Raw genomic sequence first — 26,837 nt, forward strand, 5'->3', positions numbered from 1 at the left:
ACATTTTTAGGACTTGATTATTGAGATGCTTCGCTTATAACATTGTACCTCATTGTAATAAGAATCAGTATTTCATAAATTAGATATCCTCAAACTTAAAAATAATAAATACGATTTAGATATAAATCAATCCACGTATGTTTTTGTCTTTAATTTAAGTTGTACAAAGAAGCCGAAAAATCTCCACCTGCTTATTGCACCTTGCACTTTAAAACAAGGATGCCAAAATCATTAAAAGCAGAATTGGGCATACAATAATCAATTTGATTTGTTGGTAATTACGTTCTTTATAATGTGCTTTACAGTAATCATAACGCCAAGTTTCAAATCGACGGACTTACAGACACACTGACCCTTATTGTAAAAAAGCTTCGCTTTTTAAAATGATTAATCTACAGAATCAATTTTATGTAGAAAAACGTTGCTTTCATTTATTACATTATATGAAGAAAAAAAAGTTTAAAAGGTTAAAAAGCAACACGTTAAAAATTGACTTACGGACTTCCTATTATAGAGTTGCTACACCTTTTAAATCGTACCTTTTGTATTAAATTGATAGGACAATTCTAACATGTATAAATTAACAAAAAAGCTAACCAAAATAATTGTTTAAAAACATTTTTCCCCCAATGGTATTTGAATATCCACACATTTTCCCAATGGTAGCTGAGTATCCAAAAATGACCCCAATAGTAGCATAATATCCACGTGGATACTCAGCTGGTATTGAGCCCTGCTTTTAAATGTCTAATTTTTTATTATGTTTCGAATTAAATATAGTTGTAGTTAAAAGTGGTAATTCTTTATTTTCAAATTTAAAGATGAGACCAAAACAAATAAGATTATCTTGGAGATCAAACAAATTAAAATATTAATCGCATTTAGGTTTCTGGCAAAATTGAAAAAGAATTTTACACAAACTATATAGAATGCAAGGAAGACAATATCCAACTACTAACAAGGGTGATTAGATCATTAATAAAATAGCTTTTATTTCTAAGAGCACCATTTTCTACTTTCATTCTATTTTGGATTCTTTAAAGGGGGCTAATTTGATTTATACCTTTACATCAAAGAATTTGGGAATAGTCCCTTTTGTGGGTCGATTCGTCGGATTTTTGAAATGACTTTTTATAGGTTATTTTAGGTTATAGTGGGTTAGGTGATTGGCCTACAGGGTTAGGCAATTGACCCCGCAGGGTTAGAGCCCCCCGCAGGGGCTAGAAAAAGGAGAAAAGCTACTGTGAAAAATACGAAGAATCGCCCCTTAAGGTGCGTTGCCACGAAAGGGAATATACCCGAGAAATTTTATTTAGGTGTGTACTTCATTTATATATTTTAATATAATTTAATTAAGTTTTTTTCTTTTCATTAACCTTACTTTTAAAATTTGTACTTCTGTCATGTAATTAGATTTACATTTTAAAAAACAAAAAAATACTTTTTGACTAATTCTTTTTATTGTACTTAAAGCTTAGTTTAGTTGAAAAATATATACAATAGTAAAAATTTTAGAATTTTGCGGTAAAATAATCAACTACATATATAATTTAAGAAAGTCCGTAATTATGTCCCGATATTTATCAATTTTTTGATATGACAAAAATATATGGCTATGGTAGACCATCGTTATTAAAAAGCAGAAATAGATTTTGACCATTTGACTTATTAAAAATCTATTTAATTTCAGATTTTTCCTTCAACAATGAGGTTATATTAAAAACTTATAGAAAGTAGTTTCTATTAAATAGTTTTTGTTGTTGGAGAGAATGAAGGCATCACAGTAACCCAGGAAGGGAGGGGACATTGGGCTGTTTATTACTCTAGTCCCCAGGGTTTTATGATAACATTCTTTTGGCTTATCAATTTTGGGGACTTTTATTGAATTTTGATTTGTTGGTTCGTTTAGTGTCTAAAAGTTTCAACCGCAAATTGTAAAATCATTTGGGATGTACAGCCATTGTCTTATCCCTTTTAGATCCCTGACAATACCTCTGGTAATAATGCCGTTAAGATGGTGAACAATGACACTGAAATTCTGCCTAATAACATAACTGTAGCAGAGACAGTCAATGCGACACAGTCTGCTCTAGAACTTGTTAAGGTATAAAAAAGTTTTAAACAAAAAAATGTGAAGGTTTGAGGCCTGTGTCGTAAGTTGCATAATATCAAAACAAAGAAAAATACATATGCCACAAGTTTTCTAGGAATACAGGCTACAACTTATAAATAAAATATCTAATATCAGGTTTTAATAATATCTTACTAAAAACAATAAACAAAATTTTCTATTAATCAAAAATCCTTAAAGTCCTACAAACAAGAAATTTTCAGCCATCTTACTTTGGAGATAATAATATCAGACGTTGTTATAGAGTAGATTTAATATTAAAAATTACAGTTAGGTCTACTAGAATTTTGTCAGAACTGAATAATCAGAATATAAATGTATAAAAGTCAAAACAAAATTTGTTGAAAAACTGCTTAATTACAGGATATTGTTTAAAGACATTCTTACAATTTTGGGAATTGCTTATAGAGATGTTTCGCTTATAATATTGTACTTTGTTGTCCAAGGAATCAGTTTAAAAAAAATCAGGTCAATCGGATACATGTAACACATAATTTTAAAAAATCAACATGTTTAAAATGGACGTATGGACATTCTAGTAACGATTATAGAGTTGCTACGCTTTCTAAATCGTACCTAACTACTACAGGAATCACCATGCAAAGTTTGGAATCTATAGGACAAGTATAACTTGTTTAAATAAACGAAAAGAGCTAACTGTCCGTGACGTACGGACGGACGGACTGATCCTCTAGTTATAAAAAAGCTTCGCTTTTTAAAAGAACAGTTAGGTCTACTAGGCAAAAGGAATATTATCTATTAACTATTAACTCAATGAAAGCTACATACAGAGATAGTCGGAACTTAATGATTAATAATAAATCTACAGTTTGTTTTAATTTGCAGGATGGAATCAGTACAAATACAACAGAGTTTCCACCTAGCGGTCAAACTGGCGTACCTCAACCAGGTACAAAAAAATCAAAGATACACAAAAACCATTAAAATCAAATGAACTTTAAAGGCTGATAATATATGAAGACATAAAAATATTATAGAATAGCTAAAATCAAATTATAACACAGGGACAGCTTGACTAAAAAAGAGATTATTTTGGCGCATTTATGCACATTACGGGAAGACCTTCCTTTCTGATTTCAGAGCTGACAGTTACAGAATTTATTGTGATATGCTTCATGTTTGGATTCTGTATTATGTATTTCTGATTTCAAGTTTGGACTCTGTAATATATATTTCTGATTTTAGAGCTGACAGTTACAGACTTTATTGTAATATGTTTCATATTTAGACTCTGTAATATATATTTCTGATTTTAGAGCTGACAGTTACAGACTTTATTGTGATATGTTTCATGTTTGGACTCTGGGGATATTCTATACATCTCACATTTAGGTAAATACTTTAATATAAAGTAGTAAGGTTTTTTTGTCTAAAGCTTAAGATCTTAGAAACTGCTGGTTGGAATGGGTCATAATTTTCAGGAAAACTTCATAAATGATATGGGATGGAAATAAGCTTTTCTTTCCTGAACTCTCATGGCCTCCTCTAGAGGCTAGGGGCGAGGCAACAAGTATATTAAAAAGGAAGACAAAAGTCACAAAAGTTAATGGAAAACCGAAAAACATAAGCTTCAAATATAAAAAAAAGATAATATTATTTCAAAATATCCATAAAATAATATGTTGATTATTTAATAGCTCACATAAAAATACATTATATCAACAAACTTTTTTGTACCTAATCGTTATAGGAATGTCTTCAAATCTACCAAATTCTATTTTATAGACAAACAGTACCTTTTTTGAAGAAAACTTTGATTTCAAACATGAAACATTTTTGGGAAAATTTGAAATGGCTCTTTCCCTCACCTTCCTACATATCTATAGTTTTAGGTTTAATTTCTTAGGTCCATATCTTGACCAAATAGCCAAAACTTTCACTGGACCATTACTCAGCTATACAATTATAATTATTCTTTTATATACCTATCCCAATACTGAGTGCAAAATTAAATATAACTCAAAAATATATTTATATAATTGTTTAATTTGCAGAGCCTACAAGAAGATATTAGCAAACTCTGAATACACAACTGACAATAGTGGAAATAATCTCTGGAGGTAATCGATATATTATAACTTAGATGTTGTACCAGATCATGTAAAATATGTTAAAGTGAGTGTCTTAGCTGGCTAAAATAACCATCCCCACCCCCATTCACCCCTTTTACCCCATATCCTCCCCTCCCTTTGGATGAACGAACTGACCAATAAATGAGGTCCATATTATTGACGATTAATTTTTACCTGCCTATATATCCACATATATTCTATATCTATTATGGAGGCAGGCATATTAAATATGTCCAGAAATATAGGGATTTAAAAAAAACAAGAACAATTATGTTCGTTCATCCTTATATAAAAGTAACAGGATTTCTGTGTGCCAAAGGATCTCTCTTGCCACTCAACCGATAAGGCCCTCCTTTACAAAGCAGCTTAACATGTGTCTTGTGAAGGTCCTCAACTATTATGTGTCTTTGAAATATTAAATTTGATCGCAGATTTGTTCTTTTTTTATGTCCTTTGGTGTACAATTACATTTTGTGTTAAATTTGTTCTTAAATATTTGTTTAATGGATATAGCATGTACATGGATATTATGACAGAAGAAAAATTATCGTCAATATAGGTTGCTAATATGGACATAATTTATTTGTCAGTTCCTTCATCAATTAGGAGGTGAGTGGATGGAGAAAAGGGGTCGTTATTTTAGCTAGCTACAAGTTTCACTTTATTAGACTACATGATAATCTGGTGTAAGCTCCAAGTAATAATAAATCCATTATTTGTTTTCTCAAATTTTAATCTGTATTTTGTATTTATAATCTTTAATAATGTCTAAATAATGTCTGTCTTTAATAATGAATCTTACACCAGATTATCATGTACTCTAAATAACGATCACTTCCACTTCCATCTACTCGATAACGGATAAACGAACTGACGAATAAGTGAAGTCCATATTAGCAACCTAAACCGATAATATCCACGTATATCTTATATCAATTTCTATAATTTACTATGACGTTTAAACAGAAATCTTATTTTAAAATTAATTGGTTTTATTTAAGAATTCTTTGCTTTGCTAAATATATAGATCCTGAAGTTTTGTAATATCATTTTTCAATTAAAATTCATTAAAAATAAATTAATTCTAAAAAAGAAAATTAGCTCCACGTCATCCTTTTTAACAATAAACTTTTAAAAATACTGTTTTAAAAAAAAACTTATACAATCCTTAATTTTTAGCTCAGCAGAAATCATGAAATCGTGAACATCCCAACTTCCTAAGCAGTTAAACAAGAAATCTTTAAATCTAACCATTCCCCTATTTTTGACAGAGGGGGGTAGTTACACCTCCTAACTACCCCTTTTGCATGCCTCGGATTCTAATTATCAATTTAACATTATAGATTATATCTTCTATTTATATTTTTTGTGCCTATTTGAAAAAAGGTATAACATTTTCACTTCTTCCAACAATTCATGGAATAATACACAGCAATTGTGTTAAAGAGAGCTTATCCAAGGAAAAACACACAGCTCAATTTGTGGGAATATATTTCGATTAAATCACATCTAATCCTTGTCAACCTTTTTTATGATAGTTCTTTACTGTACAAAGGTTGGTTTGAAACTGATTCAATTCAATTCATCTATATAATAGGCTATTACAATTGTTCTAAAGTTTTATAATCATTTATGTATGTTTTTACACAAAAGGATATAAAGCTTTTTTGCAATTCAAAAGGCATAATTTTTCATGAGAACTAATCTTGTTTAGGTTTATAATGGATGTAGTTCGGGCCAAAAGAAAGCATTCCAGGTCTAGTTTGAATAGTAGCAGGGATGCGGTCAGCCTGGATAATGATAGAAACCAGGTAACATTCTTATTATAGACAGATTTCCACGGATATTAAAATGATTAAGACCAGTTTTATTAGACACTTATGGCCTAAGGCCCGGGCATTTATATTAAGTAATAATTTTATTTTATATTAATATTAGTTCAAAACTGTCTGTAATACGATTCTATACATGATTTTTCAGTATGGCTGAGTACGGGTTTTAATCGAGAGGATATTAATATGATTTGAATCCATACTGGAAATAAAGGGAAATAATAATATAATAATGGACAATAACATTAAGTTCAAATCCAAAATACGACGAACAAAATTATCCTATCTGTAGATTAAAGTAGTGGATGTTGTCATCCTTGTAAAATACACAAAGCGTTTAAAGATTACACAATTCAAACATTTTGATAATATCTAGGGTGTTGGAGAGGAGGGTACTGGCCTATTAAATGGTGATATCAAACATGCTGACTCCGGCGAGGGGGAAGAAACTTTCGAGGATGCAAGATCTTTAGACAGTTGTCAATTACAGGTTACATAGAAAATTTTGTAGTGGTTAATTCCAGGGATCTAAAGCTATAAGACAATTGACGTACATCCTCAATGATGATAAACAAAATTAACCCTTGCAATTAGTGGTTAAAACGTTTGGACACTCAACTTAATGAACCAACTGATCCAAAATTCAATAAAAGTCTACAAAGTTGTTGACCCACCGAATATGAAAGCATTATTGTAAAAATTTGGGGACTAGTGTAATAAACAGCCAATCGTCTTCTTCGTCCTGGAAAAAATTGAAATAGATGAACATATACATAGTTCATAGTTTTACGTATGTATTTTTTTTCAAATCAGAGAGACTAGGTGCGACGCAGCTCGCTAACCTAAAAAATAGCTTATATCAATGGATGTAAATTATAAGTGGATGACAAAGGGAAAAGTTGCTAACATGGAGCTCATTTATTGGTCAGTTCGTCCATCCAGGGCCGAGGAATGGGTGGGATAAAAGGCCTGGATGAGGACTATCGCTAGTTTAGCTCGCTGCGAGTTTCACTTTATCAGAGAATATGAAAACTGGGTTAATAAAATAATTATAAACCTTCCTGGGACCTATGAGAAGCTACCCTGTTAAGGAGAACCCGATCGGTTAGGCGGTTAGCGAGATCCTTCAGTACAAAAAGACAGACATATATCGTTCTACTTTGTATTATAGATATCCATTCTTACTTCCCATTTGATTTTCAAAAAACTGCCAAAAAGGTGTATGATTGTATAATTGTAGTTTTGACTTTAAAGTAACATTTTATATAAAAAAAGTCTTCACAGGGTCCTTGCCCCGAGGGTAGAGTTACATATAGCCTGTGCACCCTCTATTCTTTAACTTTAATATATACATTAATAAAATAAAGTTAAGTTAGATACTAGTATTAAAAAAATATTTCTAATAATTTTAGACTAAAAGTACGATGGATATTTTGAACAGTACATAAAATTCAATAACATAAAGCAACCTGTACGTATATGTATTGTAATAGAAGGGTATGTTATGTATATGTATGGAATGGATATAGAATATACGTGGATATTATGACAGGAGAAAAATTTTCGTCAATTTAGATTGCTAACATATTTATCACTTATTTGTCAGTTCGTTCATTCAGTAGGAGGGGAGAGGATGGAGTAAAGAAGTGGAGAAGGAAGGGGGGCGTTATTTTAGCCCGCTACAAGTTTCACTTTATTAGAGTACATGATAATCTGGTGTAAGATCCAAGTAATAATAAATCCATTATATATGGCATTGAATCTGAAAGGACAGTTTATCAATGAATATATTGCAGCAGTTTCCACAACTTTAATCTTCATAATTTAGTTCTCTTATAAACTTTTATAAATACCGTTTGTAAATACAAAAAAAATATTGTTCAGTTGGGTATGTTTTCATTTAGTTTTAGTGACTGTGCCCCTATCATCTTGGAGCTACTTATCCAAAAAGGGGAGGGAGAGGCAGGAAAATAGCCTAAAACTATACTAAAACTTGAAACTAATAATAGTATAGTCTAAAACCATCCAAGGACCAATTCAGTAGTTATCGATATCTTAAGCTACACACAAAAATTTTTTACTACTCTATTTAATAGTACCGCAATTTATTATGTTTATTATGTTTAAAAAGTTTATTTTTAAAAAATTAAAACTTCAATTGTTTACACATATATGTTACCTTGTTAATTCTGATATGATAATGATAAACTTTTTGTATTAATGTTTCGTACACAGTAATAGTGTCTGACTAATTATGACGTAACAAAAAAAATTAGCCAATGAGAGGCCACTATAAATTTTACCATTGGTCAATAACGGCCTCTCATTGGCTATTTTTTTTTGTTACGTCATAATCAGTCAGACACTATTACTGTGTTCTAATGTTTCATGAAATAAATTATAAATATTGTAATTAAAAAAGGCAAAAATCGTCGAAAATGAAACAAAAAAATGCAAGTACATTAATTTTTATATAACAGAAATTATCCTAATTGAAATGGCTATCATGAATGTAGAACTTCGCGGATAAGTTATAAAATTATTTAAAATATATACATGTACTTACGTATTGAAAATGAATTTTAAAATTTAACTTTTCAAATGTTTTATTCATCAAATTCATTCTTTTTCTATATTCTTTGAAGAGTTTGAATGTTTTCACATTGGGGATCAAGTTCTTATTGGGGTTCTATGTATATATAAAAGTAAATATTATAATTGTCATATCGATTTCAACTTGGCATGCCGATCTCTGTAATAGTTAGGTTCAATTTTGAAAGCGTAGCCTTTGCCTTTATGAATGCTGTCATCCTTATTTGTTTTGCACGCAATTATGTTGCAGAGTCATAATCTTTATCCTTATACTAAAGTAACAGGATGTCTGTGTGTTTGGACCGAAGGATCTCGCTAACCGTTGAACCGATCGGGTTCTCCTTAACAGGGTAGCTTCTCATAGGTCCCGGGAAGGTTTATAACTATTTTGGGGGAGGGTAACACCACCCTCCTAAGAGAAATCGCCCCTAGAAAAAATTACCCCTCCCGAAAAAGAGACTTGAACGAAACATAAACCAATTATTTCTCTAATTAGATATTTTAGATAAAAAAAAATTCGAAGTGCCACTAGAGGCCTCTAGGGGCGTATCCGCTAGTTTTATTATTAAGAGCCATGTCCATCTAGGAATCACTTTCCTGATATAATTAGTTAAATGGAGTTCATGTAAAAATGAACAAAATGTAAAATTTTTTACCTGTAAACTTTTGCTAATTTTATTCTCTCAAAATTTTAAAAAATTCTAATAATGGCTTAGGTTGAAGAATTTAATTTTAGTAGGTAAAGAGATTTTATAAAATATTTTAAATGAATTACAAAATACTTTAATAATCTTTATAAGGATGTATATAAAACAAGGATAATGTTACCCATAAAATAGCCAGACAAACAAAAACTAACAATGAAAGTTCAGCACATAATTTTATCCAAGATTTTGAAAATATTCAATGTAAATCGGTTTCAAAATTACCTACATATTAAGAATTAATCATAGAAATTAGATAGTAAACTGAATTCGTTTATCGTTTATCAAGTTGCAACGCGTTCTATAGATAATTGACTATACCTATGATAGCAATTAAGTTCTGAATGGTTACAGTAGTATATTATAAAATTTGATGAAACTGGTCTCGAGATAACACTTTTGCAGGCAACAATGGATATATAATATAAATGTATATTATGACAGGGGAAAACTTGTCGTCAATTACAGTTGCTAACAAGACAAAAATTTTTGGCTAGTTCGTTCATCAAGTAGGAGGGGAGGAGATGTGGTAAAGGGTATGGTTGGGGGGATGTTTTTTAAGCCAGCTACGAGTCTCACTTTATTATAGTACATTATAATCTGAAGTGGGATCCAGGTAATGATGAATTCATTTAGGCAACAACTATTTACACTACCTATAACTTACTTACACAAACACGGATAAACATTCTTTTTAAAAAGTTGAAAATACAAAAAAGTTAACAAAGCTACTTATAAGTCACTTTTAATATTTAGTTGTTTTGTCTGATAGTCTGTAATGCAATTATGTGTTGTCAAACTTTATGATTTTTTGTTGAACCAAGAACTAATATGTGTGATTGCTTTTGGAGTTTAGCTTGTCTATAGGTTGGTCTTTCGGTAATTCACATATAACGTCATAAAAGTCTGCATAATAATTGTTATACTTCCACTGTAACTTGATTAAGTATTCAAACTAATTACACAACTAATATTCATTACACTAATTATCAGAAATAAATCAATAGGTTTATTGTCTTTTAAATCAAAATTTATCCTAGGTATTCAATACTTTGATTTTAATCTATCCCTTCATATAAAGTAAAAAGTTTTTTAGTCTGTAGCCTAAGATTTTCAAAACAAATGAAACGAATTAGTTCTTCATTTAAGGGAATCTTCAAATAGGTCTTCATAGTTAATTTTTTGATATAAGGATGGTTTTAAGCTATCTTGTCATTCTCTACTCCCTTGAATATATAATCCCTATATGCTAGGGGCGCATAAGCTAGTAAACTAATAAGGATATGATTTAAAATTGGATTTATTCATTAGGGAAAAAATATTTTTCTATAGCATCTAAGAGATAGCTTTCAATCTTGCTTTACTGGCTGATTTATTTATCCTTTACTAATTACTAATTAGAAAGTAAAGTATGGCTGGAATAAATTACCATTTATTATGTCAATATAAACATACTACCAAGGCTGACTTGATAATCATTAAAGCTATATTGTTAGTTTTTAACTTATTTAGTTGTTGATAATCGGATATTTTTTTATGAATTTCTTTACTGAAATCTATTTGTTTGACTTATTATTCTGTACCCAATGAACTTGCAAACTTTTTTTCATTTATGAAATAATGTAAAATACCTGGAAACCGAAGGTAACTTTATTGGCTCCTGCTATGAAATTTATTGCTCCAGATTTAGAACAAGGGCATAATAAGCTTTATACAATATTTTTTTTTGCAAAAAATCTAAGGTTAGATTGAAAAGATTATTTCAAATCAAAGTTTAAGGAAATTTAATATTGAACCTGAAATCTAAGATAATTAAACTCTGAAGATATTTGATTAAGATTCTGATAAAGTATAAAAGTGTTCACATAAACAAGAAGTTTTTTTTAAATCTTGTTTATATTTCCATTTACTAATTTGTTATGAATAAAGCCTTTTAGGGAAGAAAACTATGTGATTAAACAAAATGAATTGAAATATGAAAAAGGACATAATTGTTTGCCTTTAATAACTTTGAAATCTAACATGAACACTTGAGAAAGGATAATTAAACTTGAGTATTTGAAAAAATAGACAAAATATTGCGAGATTTTGTAGGATAAACCAAATATATGCAGACAGGAAAGGAGTGTTTAATGAAAACTTTTATTGATGAATCTTCAAATATTTCTCAAACTAAATTTACAATTTAGATCATCCTTTCAAATTTATCTTGGTGTTTTCTTGAAATAATAAGTATAAATTAGATTGGAGTAATTTTCTGTCTATTTTGGATGGATACAGTAGTAGGAGGTTTATGCTAAATATTATTTATTCTGTCTAGAGTTCAAGAATTAAGGAGATATCCACAATACAATTAATTTATACAGGATATGCTTTAATACATTGAATTTAAAAGTAAAATAATTATAAGATTTTTTTGTAATAGTGTATAATTTTTAAAATTTGAAGTTCCAAAAGTAATTTGATTTATATTTGAAATATAAGATTATAAACTTTTATTTTCAATTACAATAAAAATAAAGATTTTCCTGAAACATAGCTGTTTATCAAATGTTTGTATTTATTTTTTTTCTGTCCAAAGTATAATTTTTAGTAGTTGTACAGTATGTTCAAACTGTGAGTTATGAATATTGGTTTTACTTTGCCTAATTTTGGTATTAGGCATTCAGAATTTAAATGTATGGATTATTTAATGTCACGTCAAGGCTCACTATGTTCAACTAAGGCTCAGTTATCTTAAGTATAAAAACAAGTACGAAACATAACATACATGTATTATGTATAGAAATTGTAATATGCTTTCACAGATACACAGTAGTCCAAAATATTTTATTTTTGGTTTTAAAATCTCGTTGTTTAGCTTATTTTACTAAATAAACTTATCAAAAAATATTTATTAACTCAAGAAACCATTGTTCAAAATATGTACAAATCGGTACCTAAATTTCCCTGTTGTGCAAGTTGGATTCAGAATAAAAAATATATACATATATATATGTATATATATCAGTGGTTACTTTTCTATGTTTAAAATTGCTGTTGACATCCTTTCAGGCTTCAACAAAACACTAAGTTTTATTCTATTTGAACCAAATTAAATCTTTGTAACTCTGTAAATAAACCATGAATAGCGTCTGCATCTTTTGTTGTTAAAATAAGGAAAACTTGATAATATAAAAGATAAAAAGAAAAATCATTATTTTTTTTTAAAAAAGGATAAATGTATACTATTTAATCTCTTGGGAGGGTGGTGGTACGTTTCCCAAAAATAGTTATAAACCTTCCCGGGACCTCTGAGAAGCTACACTGTTAAGGAGAACTTAATCGGTTTAGCGGTTAGCGAGATCCTTTGGTACAAACAAACAGCCATCCTGTTACTTTATTATAAAGATTAATGAAAAGAAAAATAATATATCAATAAAACATGAATACATATGAAAGGGTTTGGCCATCTGCTAAAGTATAGTATAACTGCTGGGAATTGCAGCTCACTTATTTTCAGATTAAAATTATAACTTGTGAGCTTAATAATTATTTATTATTTACACGGACATAAAAATGAAAAAAAAAATGCCATTTTTAATACCAGGTTAATAAAACTGGTATTAATTGTATGATTTTTTTATATATTCGTGGAAACAAGCCTATAATACGATGTTATACATATTTTTTTTGTATTGCTGAGAATCGGTTTTAATCAATGGATATTAATCGGATTAATATTTATCAAAGTCTTTGTTCTATTAATTGGGTATCTGTCATTGGTTGCGGTTGCTGAACCTTTGAATATTACGATGCACCATGTAATATAAATGATGTTTCTGTTAGACAGTTATCGTGCATACACACCGTAGATACTCAGGGAGGGAGGGGACATTGGACTGTTTATTATGATAGTCCTTAAAGTATTATAATAACGTTTTCTTATTCGTTGGCTTAACAGCCATGGAGAATTTTATTGAATTTTAATTGGTTGGTTCATTAAATTAAGTTTCCAAAAATTTCAACCACTAATTATAATCTAATAAAATTTTTATTAATTTTTGTGTTTCATCATGGGGTATGACCATCAATTTAACGGCCATTCATTGTCTTATCCCTTTATATCCCTGGTATATATTACATATTAATTATATTATGTCTCACACTTTCATGGTTCAGGTCCAACAAATTTACATTTATCAACTTTTAATCATATTAACATGATGTTTGTCAGTCTGTAGGGAAGGATCTCACTAATCGCTGGACCGATAAGAATCTTGTTTATAACTTTTTTTTGATAGGGTACTACAAACCTCCAAAGAATCTCCTCTGAAAAAATATCCCTCCCACCATTTTTTTTCTTTTACTACTTACCCCCTCCCCTCATCCTTCAAGTGCCCTGAGAGGCCTTGGGTATAATCCCTTTCGTGACAACGCCTCTTAAGGGGCGCTTCGTCGTAATTTCACAGTAGTTTTTTATAGGTTATTTTAGGTTAGGTTATGTTAAGTTAGGTTATGTGATTGCCTCTTCAGGGGCTAGAAATAGGGGAAAAGCTAATGTGAAAATACGACGAAACGCCCCTTAAGAGGTGTTGCCCCGAGGCCTATAGAGGCGTAGCCGCTAGCTTTTTTATTATAAATAACAAGAACAATTAGCTTCAAGAGTAGTGCAGATATTTCTTTACAAATTAAATAACAGTTTTGTTTGCCCGAGCCTCGATCCCTCGTGGCTAACAAAACTGGTTTAATGTTATAATTTTTCATTTTAATATCCGCGGGATGCTGTCTATAATACTATGCGCTAAAAAATATATATTCTGTTTAGATGGACACTGGGCAGTCGGTTACGTCCGCAGTCGTTCACTCGCAAATAGCCACAACTTCAGACAATCTGCCTATCAATAGTTTCCCAACAAGTACAGTGTCAGCCAACTCAGGGGAAATGTACAGACACCCCACAGACAATCTGCCCGCCAATAATTTCCCAACAAGTACGGTGTCGGCCAACCAAGGGGAAATGTACAGGTTAGTATGAATTAGGCATATTATTTAAGGATAGCAACATCAGTTAGTAGCAACGTTTATAAATCCTTATATAAAAGTAAGAGGATCTCTATCTGCGTGTGTGTCTATATTGAAGGATCTACCTAACCATTAAACTGCTTTTATTCTCCTTTTCAATGAAGATTCTTACAGGTCCTGGGAAGGTTCATAACTATTTTGGGGAGAGGGCACCAACACCATCCCAAGAGAAATAACCAATATTTTGAATTCCCCCAAGAGATCGCCACTGGCGTTCGTACAAGAGTATTGACATTTTTCCATTTAAAAAAGTACAATTGAAAGTGGAGGAGGACGACTTTACCCCCCCCCCACATTAAGAGACCCTAGAGGTAAAAATACCATTATGATGAACAAAATAAGTATCAAATTAGATGCTAATTTGATTGGACAATAAATACAAAATCTTCCGTAATTTATATAGCTTTTCTTTTAGTTACATGTGCTTAAAATTTAAGATATTTAGTAGGGTTTGGCTTGGTATCCGGCCCATTTGTAATGTCCGGCCGGATACTGGATATTAACCTCTTCGGGTACCAGATATCCGGTAATTTGCCGGATATCGGGCCATATCAATATCCGGCCCAACCCTAATATTTAGGTACCCGACAGATACGAGTAACATGAACGGTTATATACTACAAAACATAGATGTTACACCTCAAGATGCACATTATGGTGCACAAAATAGTGTACACAACAATAACGCACAAACAATTATGCATAATAATGTGCAGTCACACGATAATAGTGAACAACTGGATGGTAAATGGACTATCCCGGGAGGTCGTAGTTGTGATAATAATATTATTATGAATTCTGAACCAACTTTCTTTTCTACAGCTATACAACAAGACGTTTATCAAGGTCTTAGGATTATTTATTTAGAATTATATTCTTTTAAAGGGAAGTTTTTCTACATTTAGGGTTTGTCCATTATTTAAAACAGGGAGGGAGGGGACATTGGGCTTTTAATTATACTAGTTCTAAAATTCATATGAAAACGTTTTCTTATTTGTTGGCTTAACAACTTTGGGGCCTTTCATTGAATTTTGATTGGATGGTTCATTAAGTTGAGTGTCAAAACGTTTCAACCACTAATTATACTCTACAGAATGAGTATTTTGTGTATCATAAATAAAAATGCACATTAATTCATCGGCAATTGTCTTATCCTTTTATGTCCCTGGCTTTTATGATTATTGTCAAACATAAACTTATTAATTAAATTAATTGTTACTTAAATAAATAATCCCCTGACCAAGGAGGTGGAGTATTACAGGATGGCGCAGCCAGTTTCAATATGAAATACAACAATATTCATTCTGGAGTCCCACAACAGCAGTGTTCCAGTTCTAAGGTAAAATAATTTTATGATTAAAGGGAAAGAATAGAGGGGACATGAGCTAAATAAAAATCTGTCCACAGGGCGGGGACCAGATTTGTGTTGGATCATTAAAAATCAGCAAATAGTGTCGGAAATATAAATGCATCCAAGTCCCTACAAAAGAACTGAAGTTAATTAGTAACAGACTAAAAGGGTCTCCACCCTTTTGGTCAGGTAGTTGTCTGGATTATACATCTATGCTTTCATATTTATTGTTTTATGTATAGTTACAATTAGTTGCAAGGAATGAAATGAAACTATAGGTTAATAGTCCTATTTAGTTTAATAAAACTAAATTACTATAAAGTTCTTACCATTTAGGGGCTCTAATTTCGAAGGGGGAGTCAGGGGACAGAAAATTAGCCTAAACCCATTTAAGAACTTGTATGAAACTTCCCTGGAATAGAGAATTCTATTCGTTCATTGGTTAGCAATATCTTACTGACAAACAAAAACCTTAATACTTTATAAGATACCGTATATCACAGGTGGTCTTCTTTTAACCATCCAATCTTATTTTGGATAATTTGGATTTATTCCAACTTTTTAATATAACCTCTACTTTTTAAAAATAATGTCTCCTCAACTTTACGTTTTTAATAATTTTTTTTTATAAAGTTAAGTTTAAACTTAATTCTTGTGCTTAATTAAATTTATACAAGCTCAATACAACGCTAAAACTGTCTTTTAAAGGCTCAAACTTTCAACTTAGATTTTTACTGAAAACTTTGTTTCTGTTTTTATTTTTATTATGTTGTTTTCCTCAAAGTGCTCAGTCGAGTATAGAACATCCCCCCTTCCGTTAGTTTTAAATAAATGTATGTAAAATAAAGGGGTACAAAGGTAAGGCTCAAAGAAATAAAATACCTCCAACCCAGCTACTTACTTTAATTTATCTACAAAAAAACGATGCGGGTTTCCGTATTCGATGGGTACTCTGAGGAAAAGAACCGCCTGGAAGTTTCCTACTTTTTTCTTATAAAATATAATCCGGAGACAGATTTCAAACTTTGCAACACGGTATGACGTCCAGCCGCACATTATTTTCCGCTTAATTAAAACCAGCTCTAAGCCAAGAATCGTATCACACTTTAGAGATATTTCCACGAAAAATAAAATAAAAATTATAAAACTGAAATGAATACAGCTGCCACATCATTAATCAATTTTTTTTGCGTTAGATTAATATTTTAGGGCAAGCGGCTATTCGTATTACTTATAAGCCGCAACTATTCGCGGTAAGAGCTGCAGAGTCTGCTTTAAGTAAAGAAAAAAAAACAAGGATGACAACATCCATAAGTAGTAAACCATAAACAAATCTTTTATAGACAAACAGACAAAGTGGGTAAAATAGTAGATGTTAATTGTTAATTTAAAAAAGAATATGTGTCTTTCAAAGGATGGCCGGCGGACAAAGTAAATAGCAGCAGTGAAAATCGAATTTCACCTATATCAGACTTTCTTACGGACAAAAAACTTAATTGTAAGGTAGCTTCGCAGCGTAAAACTTGAGTGAAGACTTACTTTACAATTTTAGTGTCTTTTCAAGTAGAAAACATGCATACTTACAATTTTGGAAAAATATGTTTAAAGTTTTACTTTTGGAAAAAAGGAAAGACTATTAAGATTTCTTACTACCTATGCTTGGAAATGTGATGAACTCAAACTGAATGTTTTAGAATGTTAAATATGTTCTTATATATTGATTATACTGATAAATACACAAAAGTAATATTTTTATGAAAGATTCATAATGTATTTCTGTTTGTTTCAAAAGATCTCTCAAACCGCTAAACTGATAAAACTTTCTGTTCCAATAGAGCTTCTTATAATAAATTTATTTTATTCATTTTGGGGAAGGGTACCTATGATAACCACTGTACGAAAAACTCCCTGGCCCCCTTATCACTCGAAAAAGCCCTTTTTTTTATCTATCATTCAATGCTGAAAGCAAGAATACAGACTAGATATATAAATCCTAACATGAAAAATATTTAACAGGATCTATGTGTTTTTGTTTGTACCAAAGGTTCTCATTCATAATGTGCCTTCTTATAGGTCCTGGGAAGGTTTATATTGATTATTTTGGGGTAGGGTACTCTAACCATCTCAGGAGAAATCGCCTCTAGAAAAGAAGTCACAGAAAAGTATTTTAAATTGCCGTAGAATACATTTAATACCATAAAATATTTTTAAAAACTGATAAAGGCCATTTCTGGCATAGAAAACATTTTAAATAGCCGCTATAGGCCTCTAGGGGAGTAGCCGCTAGTGATAGTATTTAATGGTATAAATGTTGATTTATTTCAGGACGAATCCTGCTTTTGTGGTAACAGTGGAGAGATTAGCTCTTCAAATCCTAACTTCCATACTATACAGGTTAGAACTAAGGATATAGATATAAGATATTACTTGATTCACTTATACAATAGACAAGATGAATTAAAATGATTGCTAAAATCGAAACATATCTTCATGTCTTAGAATAGTGTATTTTTATTAAAAATAGTAATAGGTTGAAAACATTCTAACTTAAAAAAAAACTATGGATTTACCTACCCCCCCCCCCCAAAAAAAAAACAGTATATAATGTATAGTTTCAGGGTTAAAGGTAAAATTCAACAGATACATATGAAAGGTCAAGCATAAATAATAAAAATCATATCTAAAAAGGTAAAAAATGCCTTGAATATAAAATTGATTGAATATTAGGTTAGTTAGAAAGATATTTGTTTTTTCTTTTATTTACCTACCCCTGATTCCCTGTATTAAATTTAATCTTGTTTGTTTATCCTATTTTCTTTTTTCTTTGTATGAGCCAACATTTGTTTGTTTGTCTTTCTGCAATTTAAAGGTTTATTAGGTAGAATCCCACTAATAGTCAGACGATCCAAATATGTCCCCTAAAAAATTTTGCCAGAGAGGTTGACTTTTAGTTTTACTGGTACACGAAGCCCAAAATACATAACTTTTGCACACGTCGTCTTCCTGTGACGTCATAAAATGAGGGAGATGAGAGGAGAAGTGGAAAAGAAAATCCCTAAAAAAGAGATGGAGAATATGACGTCACAGGAAGACGACGTGGTGCAAAAGTTATGTATTTATGTTTTCGTCATATTGGTACCCAAACTTTTATAACGTTGACACAAAATATTTAAGAAATCTTGGTTACAAATTAGTAGTGTCAAAACTTTTAAACCATTATTCTTTATATACAGAAGAAGTAATTTATTTATCATCATTAGGGCTAGATAAAATCTAGTATTCTTACACTTCCAAATAATTCTAGCCCCTTCAGGAACTTTAACCCTGTGGGTCTACAATATACCAAATTGACCCAACTTATTTGAAGCTATTGACTCTATGGGAAAGGGGTTTTTGGGTTCCTCCCACTGTTAAACCAAGGGAAATTGCACTTTATTAGAAAAGTAAAATGAAGTTTGACTTCTGTACAAACTTTAATAATTGTTTTTGAAATGTTAGATATCCTTTCATAAAAGCAAAGCTTTTCTATTATAAAGGCTAGTCTGTATGCCAATTTTAAACCGGTAGCTTTGAGTGATAATTTAGGAATGTTAGAAATGTCCTATCGATATGAAACTTTGCATGATGTTTCCTAAAAAAATAGGTACAATTTGAAATGTTTGGCAACTCTAGCTAAAGTAGATCTATATTAGGACAGACAGACAGACACAGATCTTGTTACTTTTATATAAGGATTAAATACGGTCTTTCTTTTTTTATCAATTTTATATGTCAGTGTCGATTGTTGAGCCTCGCTTTTATGGACGTTGTCATTTTAAGAGATTCTTACATAATCAGCAAATAACAATACTTTTTTAAAACTAATATATAATTTCAAAACAGAACATTCACTTACTTAAGTTCTTAAGTGAAACCAGGCACAAGGGTTAGTTTTATCTGAGGATAAACTAGTTTCCCAGATTTACACAAACTTTTAGTCAGTGAAATTATCTAGAGATCTTATTGGATATGATAATGGACAATAAATTGATTGACGAAAATGACGAATAAAATTACCCATTACATAAGTTTAGACAGTTTTAGTTCGGAATCAACCAATCAAATTTAATCAGAGTATTCAATTTTTTTGAACTTACTAATAAGATAAGAATAACAAATGTATTTTCAATTTTATTTAGACTTACAAATTGATTTTTGTTTTTAAAGTTCTGATACTCTACAAGAGTTATTATCAGCGTTGCAGAGCCGTTTAATTTTGGTGCGGCTCCGGCTTCGGCTCCGCGGAGCCGTCTGTGATGATAGCGGCTCCGGCTCCGACCTAAAATCAAGAAAAACTCGACATATTTTTTTTCCCCCATAAAATTTTTTTTTTATTTTTTACTTTTGAAGGTTTTAAAAGTTCAATTTTTGATAAAAATGGACTTAAAAAGGGCATTTGCACATGACAAAACAGAGTTAACAAATTATAATTTACTAGCGGCTACGCCCCTAGAAGCCTCTAGTGGCACTTTGAATGTTTTTTTTATTTAAAATATCTAATTACAGAAATAATTGGTTTATGTTTCGTTGGAGTCTCTTTTTCGGGAGGGGTAATTTTTTTCCAGGGGCGATTTCTCCTGATAGGGTGGTGGTACCCTCCCCAAAATAGTTATAAACCTTCCCGGGACTTATGAGAAGCTACCCTGTTAAGGAGAACCCGATCGGTTCAGCGGTAAGCGAGATCCTTCGCTACAAACAAACAGACAAACAGACAGACAAACAGACAGACAAACAGACAGACAAACAGACAGACAAACAGACAGACAAACAGACAGACAAACAGACAGACAAACAGACAGACAAACAGACAGACAAACAGACAGACAAACAGACAGACAAACAGACAGACAAACAGACAGACAAACAGACAGACAAACAGACAGACAAACAGACAGACAAACAGACAGACAAACAGACAGACAAACAGACAGACAAACAGACAGACAAACAGACAGACAAACAGACAGACAAACAGACAGACAAACAGACAGACAAACAGACAGACAAACAGACAGACAAACAGACAGACAAACAGACAGACAAACAGACAGACAAACAGACAGACAAACAGACAGACAAACAGACAGACAAACAGACAGACAAACAGACAGACAAACAGACAGACAAACAGACAGACAAACAGACAGACAAACAGACAGACAAACAGACAGACAAACAGACAGACAAACAGACAGACAAACAGACAGACAAACAGACAGACAAACAGACAGACAAACAGACAGACAAACAGACAAACAGACAGACAAACAGACAGACAAACAAACAGACAAACAGACAGACAAACAGACAGACAAACAGACAGACAAACAGACAGACAAACAGACAGACAAACAGACAGACAAACAGACAGACAGACATCGTTCTACTTTGTATTATAGATAAAAAATCTCTTCATTTATCTAGTCCGGAGCCGGAGCGAAAATTTTTTTAATTAGTTTTTTAACGAAAATTACGGTTCCGGCTCCAGCAAAATATGACGGCTCCACGGCTTCCGGCTCCGCAATACTGGTTATTTTAGTTAGTTGGTTATTCCATCGCTTATATGGATGTTGTCATCCTTGTTTATCAAACAATTTGAAGTAATTTCTATCAAGATCTTTTCCTTATAAGAATCAAAATATCAAAGAAAAAATAATTTTACGTGTAGTTACACAATCGTTTAATTTATTATTCACTTTTTAGTAGCGCAGCTTATATAACTATAGATGTCTAACCATCACTATATATAATAGGAAAGTAGGAAGATGTCTGTCTGTCTGATTGTCTGCAGCTTAAGATCTTGGTAACCGCTGAACCAATAGGGCTCTACTCTTCAGCGAATTTAGCTACTAGTCCTTTTATTGGGGGTGGGACACCCTCACCTCCCCAAAAAGAAATAATAACTCTCAAAATATAAAAAAAAATTGTAAATATATAATACAAGGGAACCTCCATCTCTTATTGGGGGAAGGACCCCATAAAAAATTGGAGAATCTTTTGTCCTGGGTTTAATTTTGCCAAAGAGTAAGTTTGATAGAGGCGAAGTCATTCTAAGTATTATATTAAGTAAGTTACATTATGATGACTGATTATACTTCTTAAAAGAATCGTCATTACAATTTTTTTCTACAAAAATGCTATTTAACTGCACTACTTTTGGAAATAGCTATACTCTTCTTTTTTTCTTTTGAGTACTCTTATAACTGACAAAATCAGATCTTTATTACGTTATTGTATGTATTATATCAGAATGGATATTTTATTACTTGGATCTTAAACCAGATTTTCATACTCTAATAAAGTGAAACATGCCGCGGGCTAAAATAACGATACTCTCCATTACCCTAACCTACCCCTCCTACTGGATGAATCAATTGGCCAATGAAAGAGTTCCATGTTAGCCTACTAAATTGACGATAATTTTTCCCCGTTCATAATATCCACGTTTATTCTATATCCATTATATTCATCCTTAAATAGAAATAATAGGATTCCTGACTGTCTAAAGATCTCACGAACCGCTAAATATATATAGGTCTTTAATACATTGGCGCTCTTATAAGCACATGGAAGGCTTATAGGGCTCCAGGGGCGTAACCTGGATATGTTATAGCGAATGGGTACACGTACTTCTTTTAAAGGGAGAGGACATTGTGCTGTTTATTACACTATTTACCTTTATGAGAACGTTTCTTATTCGTTGGCTCAACAACTTTGTAGACTTTTGTTGCATTTTAATCGGTTGGTTAAATGTCTAAACGTTTCAACCAATAATTGTAATCTATAGAAAGGGTATATTAGTTTGTTATCATTGGGGATGTACATCAATTTATCGTTTATTGTCTGGTTCCTTTAGATCCCTGTGTTCTTCTTACATTGGTAACCAAAATAATATATTTATATATTAATGAAAATATGAGAGTATGCATACTACAGACAATCAATAGTAAGCTGATTTTGGGCCAAGGCTTTTCCTGTTATATTTCTAATTAAGTCACTCGTCGCAGGATCTATTGTGTTTTTTTTTCTATTTCAACAAAGTACTGAATAAAAAATATTATGGACCCAAGTGGTTGGGAACGAAGCCGCTGAAAAAAATAGGATAAATGTATATTCCAAAGCGAGACAGAAAAAGCCAAGACAATAAGAAATTGTTTCTTTTGTTTGCCTTTATATCCTAGTTTTTCTATGGCTTTCTTTGTTTTTTCTCCATAGCATTTTTCCGCTGAAAAGTATCTTTTTAGTAACGAAGCTTTTCTATAAGTGTTCGTCTGTGCTTTTTAGGCTAAATTTCTTTTTTTTGAAGATCCCTACACAAAGAAGCATCCAACACTATACATCATTTCATGGTCCGTCCGTCCATCTGTTTTAAAATTCTACACAAAAAAATTAATTTACTTATTTTTTTCTCAAATATATTTATTTTTGATGGTTATTTAAGGTTAGGCTGTGGTAATTGGCGTGATAAACATATCTACAAATATTGGAGGTCGGAGGTTAAATAGGGGGTTTTTGGGGTTTATTTTAAAAGATATTACCCTTCTTATGGACCATTTTGTTTACTTTTAGATGTGCTTTAAAATAAAATAAAAACGTAGGAATGTGAAAACACTTTTAAAAAATGAAATTGATTGAAACTATTTGCTTTTCAGTGCAGCCAAGGTCTGCAATACAAGATACCTCAACCTCAAGACAAACAAATAATGGGACTAGAACATACATCTACACATCACTTATCAAGGAATAAAAAATATGGTTTAATGTGAAACATTTAAGATGAGAAATCTTGTATCTTAAATCCAAGTTAAATACCTTTTGTCAGCTGTGTACTGTATATAGTTGGAAGTAATGCTACTCCATAATTCAATTTGTCTGTCCGTTCATCTGACAGTTAGTCAAAACAGTTGGAAATGCTTCTAAACGTTTCGTGATTTTTATGATTTATCTCCTATTCTATCTCTTTTTTTCTGCTTTTTAAATTTTTTTATCTGCAAAATTGTATGTCTGTTTGTCTATCCATGATTTTTTTGATGCCTCGCTTCTTACCAAACTTATTTTACTGACATCCTTGTTTTATTTTAGAAACACTGCATTGTTTGGAAAGAGATAATAAGAAATTATTTTCCAGTATGGCTTCGAAGCCAATTAAAATCCGCTGGATTAGAACCGGTTCTGAGCCATACTGAAAAATCATGTACAACATCGTATTACAAACATTTTTCAACGAATATTAAATTAAAAATCATGAAAATAACAGTTTTGTTAGCCTGGAGCTTCAGCCGCTCGCGGATAACCAAACTGGCTGTAATCTTCTATTTCTTATTTGATAACCGCGGAAATCTGTCTATAATACAATGTGATAAATAAGTAAGTTACATTTAATAAACTGGAAGCAAAAACAATTTCTTTAAACATATACAAATTGTATACACTTTTCTATCTAGGTGAATTTTCATCTTTTGATTTAGAACAAAACTGAATAATAGAATATAAAACAGAGAGGAGACATTAGACTACAATTAGTGGTAATTTTAAATTTGCTTAAATCGTAGTAGCTTCCTCTAAAATTTTAATTTAAAAGAAATATAGCAGTAAAAAAGTCTAGAGAAAAAGTTTGGGTTCAAATAATAAAAATCTTTATTTTGGCATTATTTCCAAATAAAGATTAACCTGCAATTAAGGTCAAAGACATTATTGAGAGCGCTGCTTATTTACACTTATTTTTTTATTAATCATGTCTATATCAGATCTATCTATAAGTTTCTAAGTCGGTGTCTTTTTAACAAGGATATTTGATTTAGGCATGTTTAAAATTCTTGAATTCCTTACGGAACCTCGTAAAAGTGTCGAACTATGACGTCAGAAAAAATTAACAATTAACCAATGAGAGACCGCTATATATGTTACCATTGATCAATTACAGTGAATACTGGCTTCTCTTTTATTAATTGTTAATTTTTTTCTGACGTCATAGTTCGACACTTTTACGAGGTTCTCCTTACGCCTTTCATAGCTACAAGTATTCCCTTTCCTCACTTTCCTTACAACAAGTTTTATAATAATATTCACTGGATCAGACCTGGTTCTTAGCCATACTGAAAAATCATGTATAGAATAGTATTGCAGATAATTTTCCACTAATATTTAAATACAAAATTTGAAAATTAATACTAGTTTTGTTAGATCGGTCTCACAGCTTAAATTTTATATTTTTTCAATTCGATATCAACGGAAAACTGTCTATAGTACGATGCGATAAATAACTAAAACCATATTTTTATTGTGACCAGATATGAAAATGCACGAGATATAAAGCTGTCAAGAATAATGCAACAAACATCATCTGACTTTAAGAATTCCAGTGATGAATCATTCAAAACTATTTGCAGTGATAATAACATGAAATTAAACCATTTAAATAATATTTCTGTTGATCTGTCTAGTGAAGAAAAACTTACAAATCTACCTAAAAATGATCCAAAAGTTTTGGAGAAAAGTTGTGGAAAGATGAATAGTTTTGAGATTCCGGTAGATTTTCCAAGCAATGGGTTTCTTTATAATGCCATCTATGAGAAAAAATCTACGTATGTCTGATTTTAAACCATTTAAAATACTTTTTTACATCTTTAAATATACTAAACTTGCATTAAGTTTTTATTTAACGAGTACAATTTTTTAAAACCCCAATATCGAATTTTTTAACTGTTCATAAAAAATATTATTGATTTTTTAACTTTAAGAATATTTTTTGATATTTGATTTAAATTTAATTCTATATGTAACCTTTTCATTAATATGAATAGATCAAGTCAAAATGTCACTAAACTAACTTTTAATGCTTCTAATGGCCAAAAAGCACAGCTTTCTTATTTTAATGGCAACACAAATTATTAACATTAGTGAGTGTTACTCGTAAAAATCTTATTTTCTAAACTGATACATAATTTGTAAATACACACTATAGGGTTGGGCCAGATAAAAAAAGTTTATTTTATTGTTTTGCAAAAATGCAATTGTATCAGTAAGTACGTCTAATAACGCCCTTTGCTAATTTTAAAATCCAACTTAATCAAATCTTTGAAAAATTTAAGTTTGAAAATTTTAAGTTCAAATTTCATCCTCTATGAGCTTACACTCATCCATGATAAGAAAATCAAATATTTTAAAATTCTTTACAACTTTGCTTTCATGAAGTCTTTCATAAAACCACTCTATATATGATTTATTTAAGACTGGATTTCCGTGACCTTAGCAAAGCAACTGATAAAAATGGCCATTAATTAACTCATGAAACAACTTACTTCAGGAGTGATTTTATGAAAAACTTTAAAAAAGCAAACTTGTTCAAAATTTTAAATTAATACTCTTTGCTTTTCTTGTTATGACTGTTTGGTAACTCCAAAGGGATGAAAATGTAACTTAAAATTTTCAAATCGAATTTTCTCAAAAATTAGATTTCATTGGATTTATGAAATGAATATGAAATCTACACATCTTGTATGGCTAGATACTTATATCGAAAGTGCCAAACATGTTACCCTAACAAATTCATTTAATAAAATACAAACTGTGTCTAGTTGAGGAATATTTTCGGGTAGCAACTTTAACGTTGGCAGCCTTTAAAGTTATTGATAAAATAGCATATATTAGACTTAATCCAAATAAACTATTAAAATAATTTTCATTTTTCATTGTGATCATAAAGATTCGTATAGATAAGAATAAATATTTCTATTTTATTGTTTCATGATTATTTTGTATAGTTCAGTTGTAATTATCGAAAATGTCACATAAAATATCATATTTTGTATGACATTAGATATATTTTTAAGAAGGGCAGCTTTTTTTAAAAAAAGGGGCTCGGCAGCCGCATATCAGCAGCGTATAAACCTCAAATTTAAACCCATTAGAGTTCTTTAATTTTTTTTAAAAAAGAGGGATTTATATATTTAGTTTAGGTTTAGACATCCAGCTGATTGTTAAAAGAGAAAAAGGTTAATTTCCCTGAAGCTTTCAGTAAATGTTTGTTCT

General features: G+C 31.0%; 2 protein-coding genes across 3 annotated transcripts in view; both read left to right on the plus strand.

The window, feature by feature from the left end:
- Nucleotides 1-26,837, plus strand: part of LOC145327502 (protein tipE-like) — a 166,286-nt gene that overhangs the window by 36,721 nt on the left and 102,728 nt on the right. The gene's annotated exons all lie outside the window — the stretch shown is intronic.
- LOC145313255 (uncharacterized) lies at nucleotides 1,953-26,545 on the plus strand. 2 transcript variants are annotated; one of them, XM_080153697.1, is made up of 12 exons: nucleotides 1,953-2,104; nucleotides 2,978-3,041; nucleotides 3,409-3,484; nucleotides 4,147-4,212; nucleotides 5,939-6,035; nucleotides 6,433-6,546; nucleotides 14,160-14,359; nucleotides 14,997-15,262; nucleotides 15,664-15,755; nucleotides 18,093-18,161; nucleotides 23,459-23,545; nucleotides 25,095-26,545. In XM_080153697.1, the coding sequence occupies exons 1-12, from the start codon at nucleotides 2,015-2,017 to the stop codon at nucleotides 25,398-25,400; spliced, it is 1,527 nt and encodes a 508-aa protein (XP_080009823.1). In that variant the 5' UTR covers nucleotides 1,953-2,014; the 3' UTR covers nucleotides 25,401-26,545. The 2 variants fall into 2 exon arrangements, with proteins under 2 accessions (XP_080009823.1, XP_080009083.1); XM_080152957.1 differs by having other exon boundaries at nucleotides 1,954-2,104; nucleotides 15,661-15,755.

Source organism: Acartia tonsa, chromosome 1 (genome assembly GCF_053477335.1).
Source record: "Acartia tonsa isolate MP-2025a chromosome 1, ASM5347733v1, whole genome shotgun sequence".
Taxonomy (NCBI): Eukaryota; Metazoa; Arthropoda; class Copepoda; order Calanoida; family Acartiidae; genus Acartia; species Acartia tonsa.

Bases quoted from the DNA above. Each gene is read 5' to 3' on its own strand.
- LOC145313255 (XM_080152957.1), top strand. From the start codon at position 2,015: ATGGTGAACAATGACACTGAAATTCTGCCTAATAACATAACTGTAGCA. The intron at 6,547-14,159 runs GTTACATAGAAA...TATTCTGTTTAG, and splicing joins TAGACAGTTGTCAATTACAG to ATGGACACTGGGCAGTCGGT. The intron at 23,546-25,094 runs AGGAATAAAAAA...TTTATTGTGACC, and splicing joins CATCTACACATCACTTATCA to AGATATGAAAATGCACGAGA.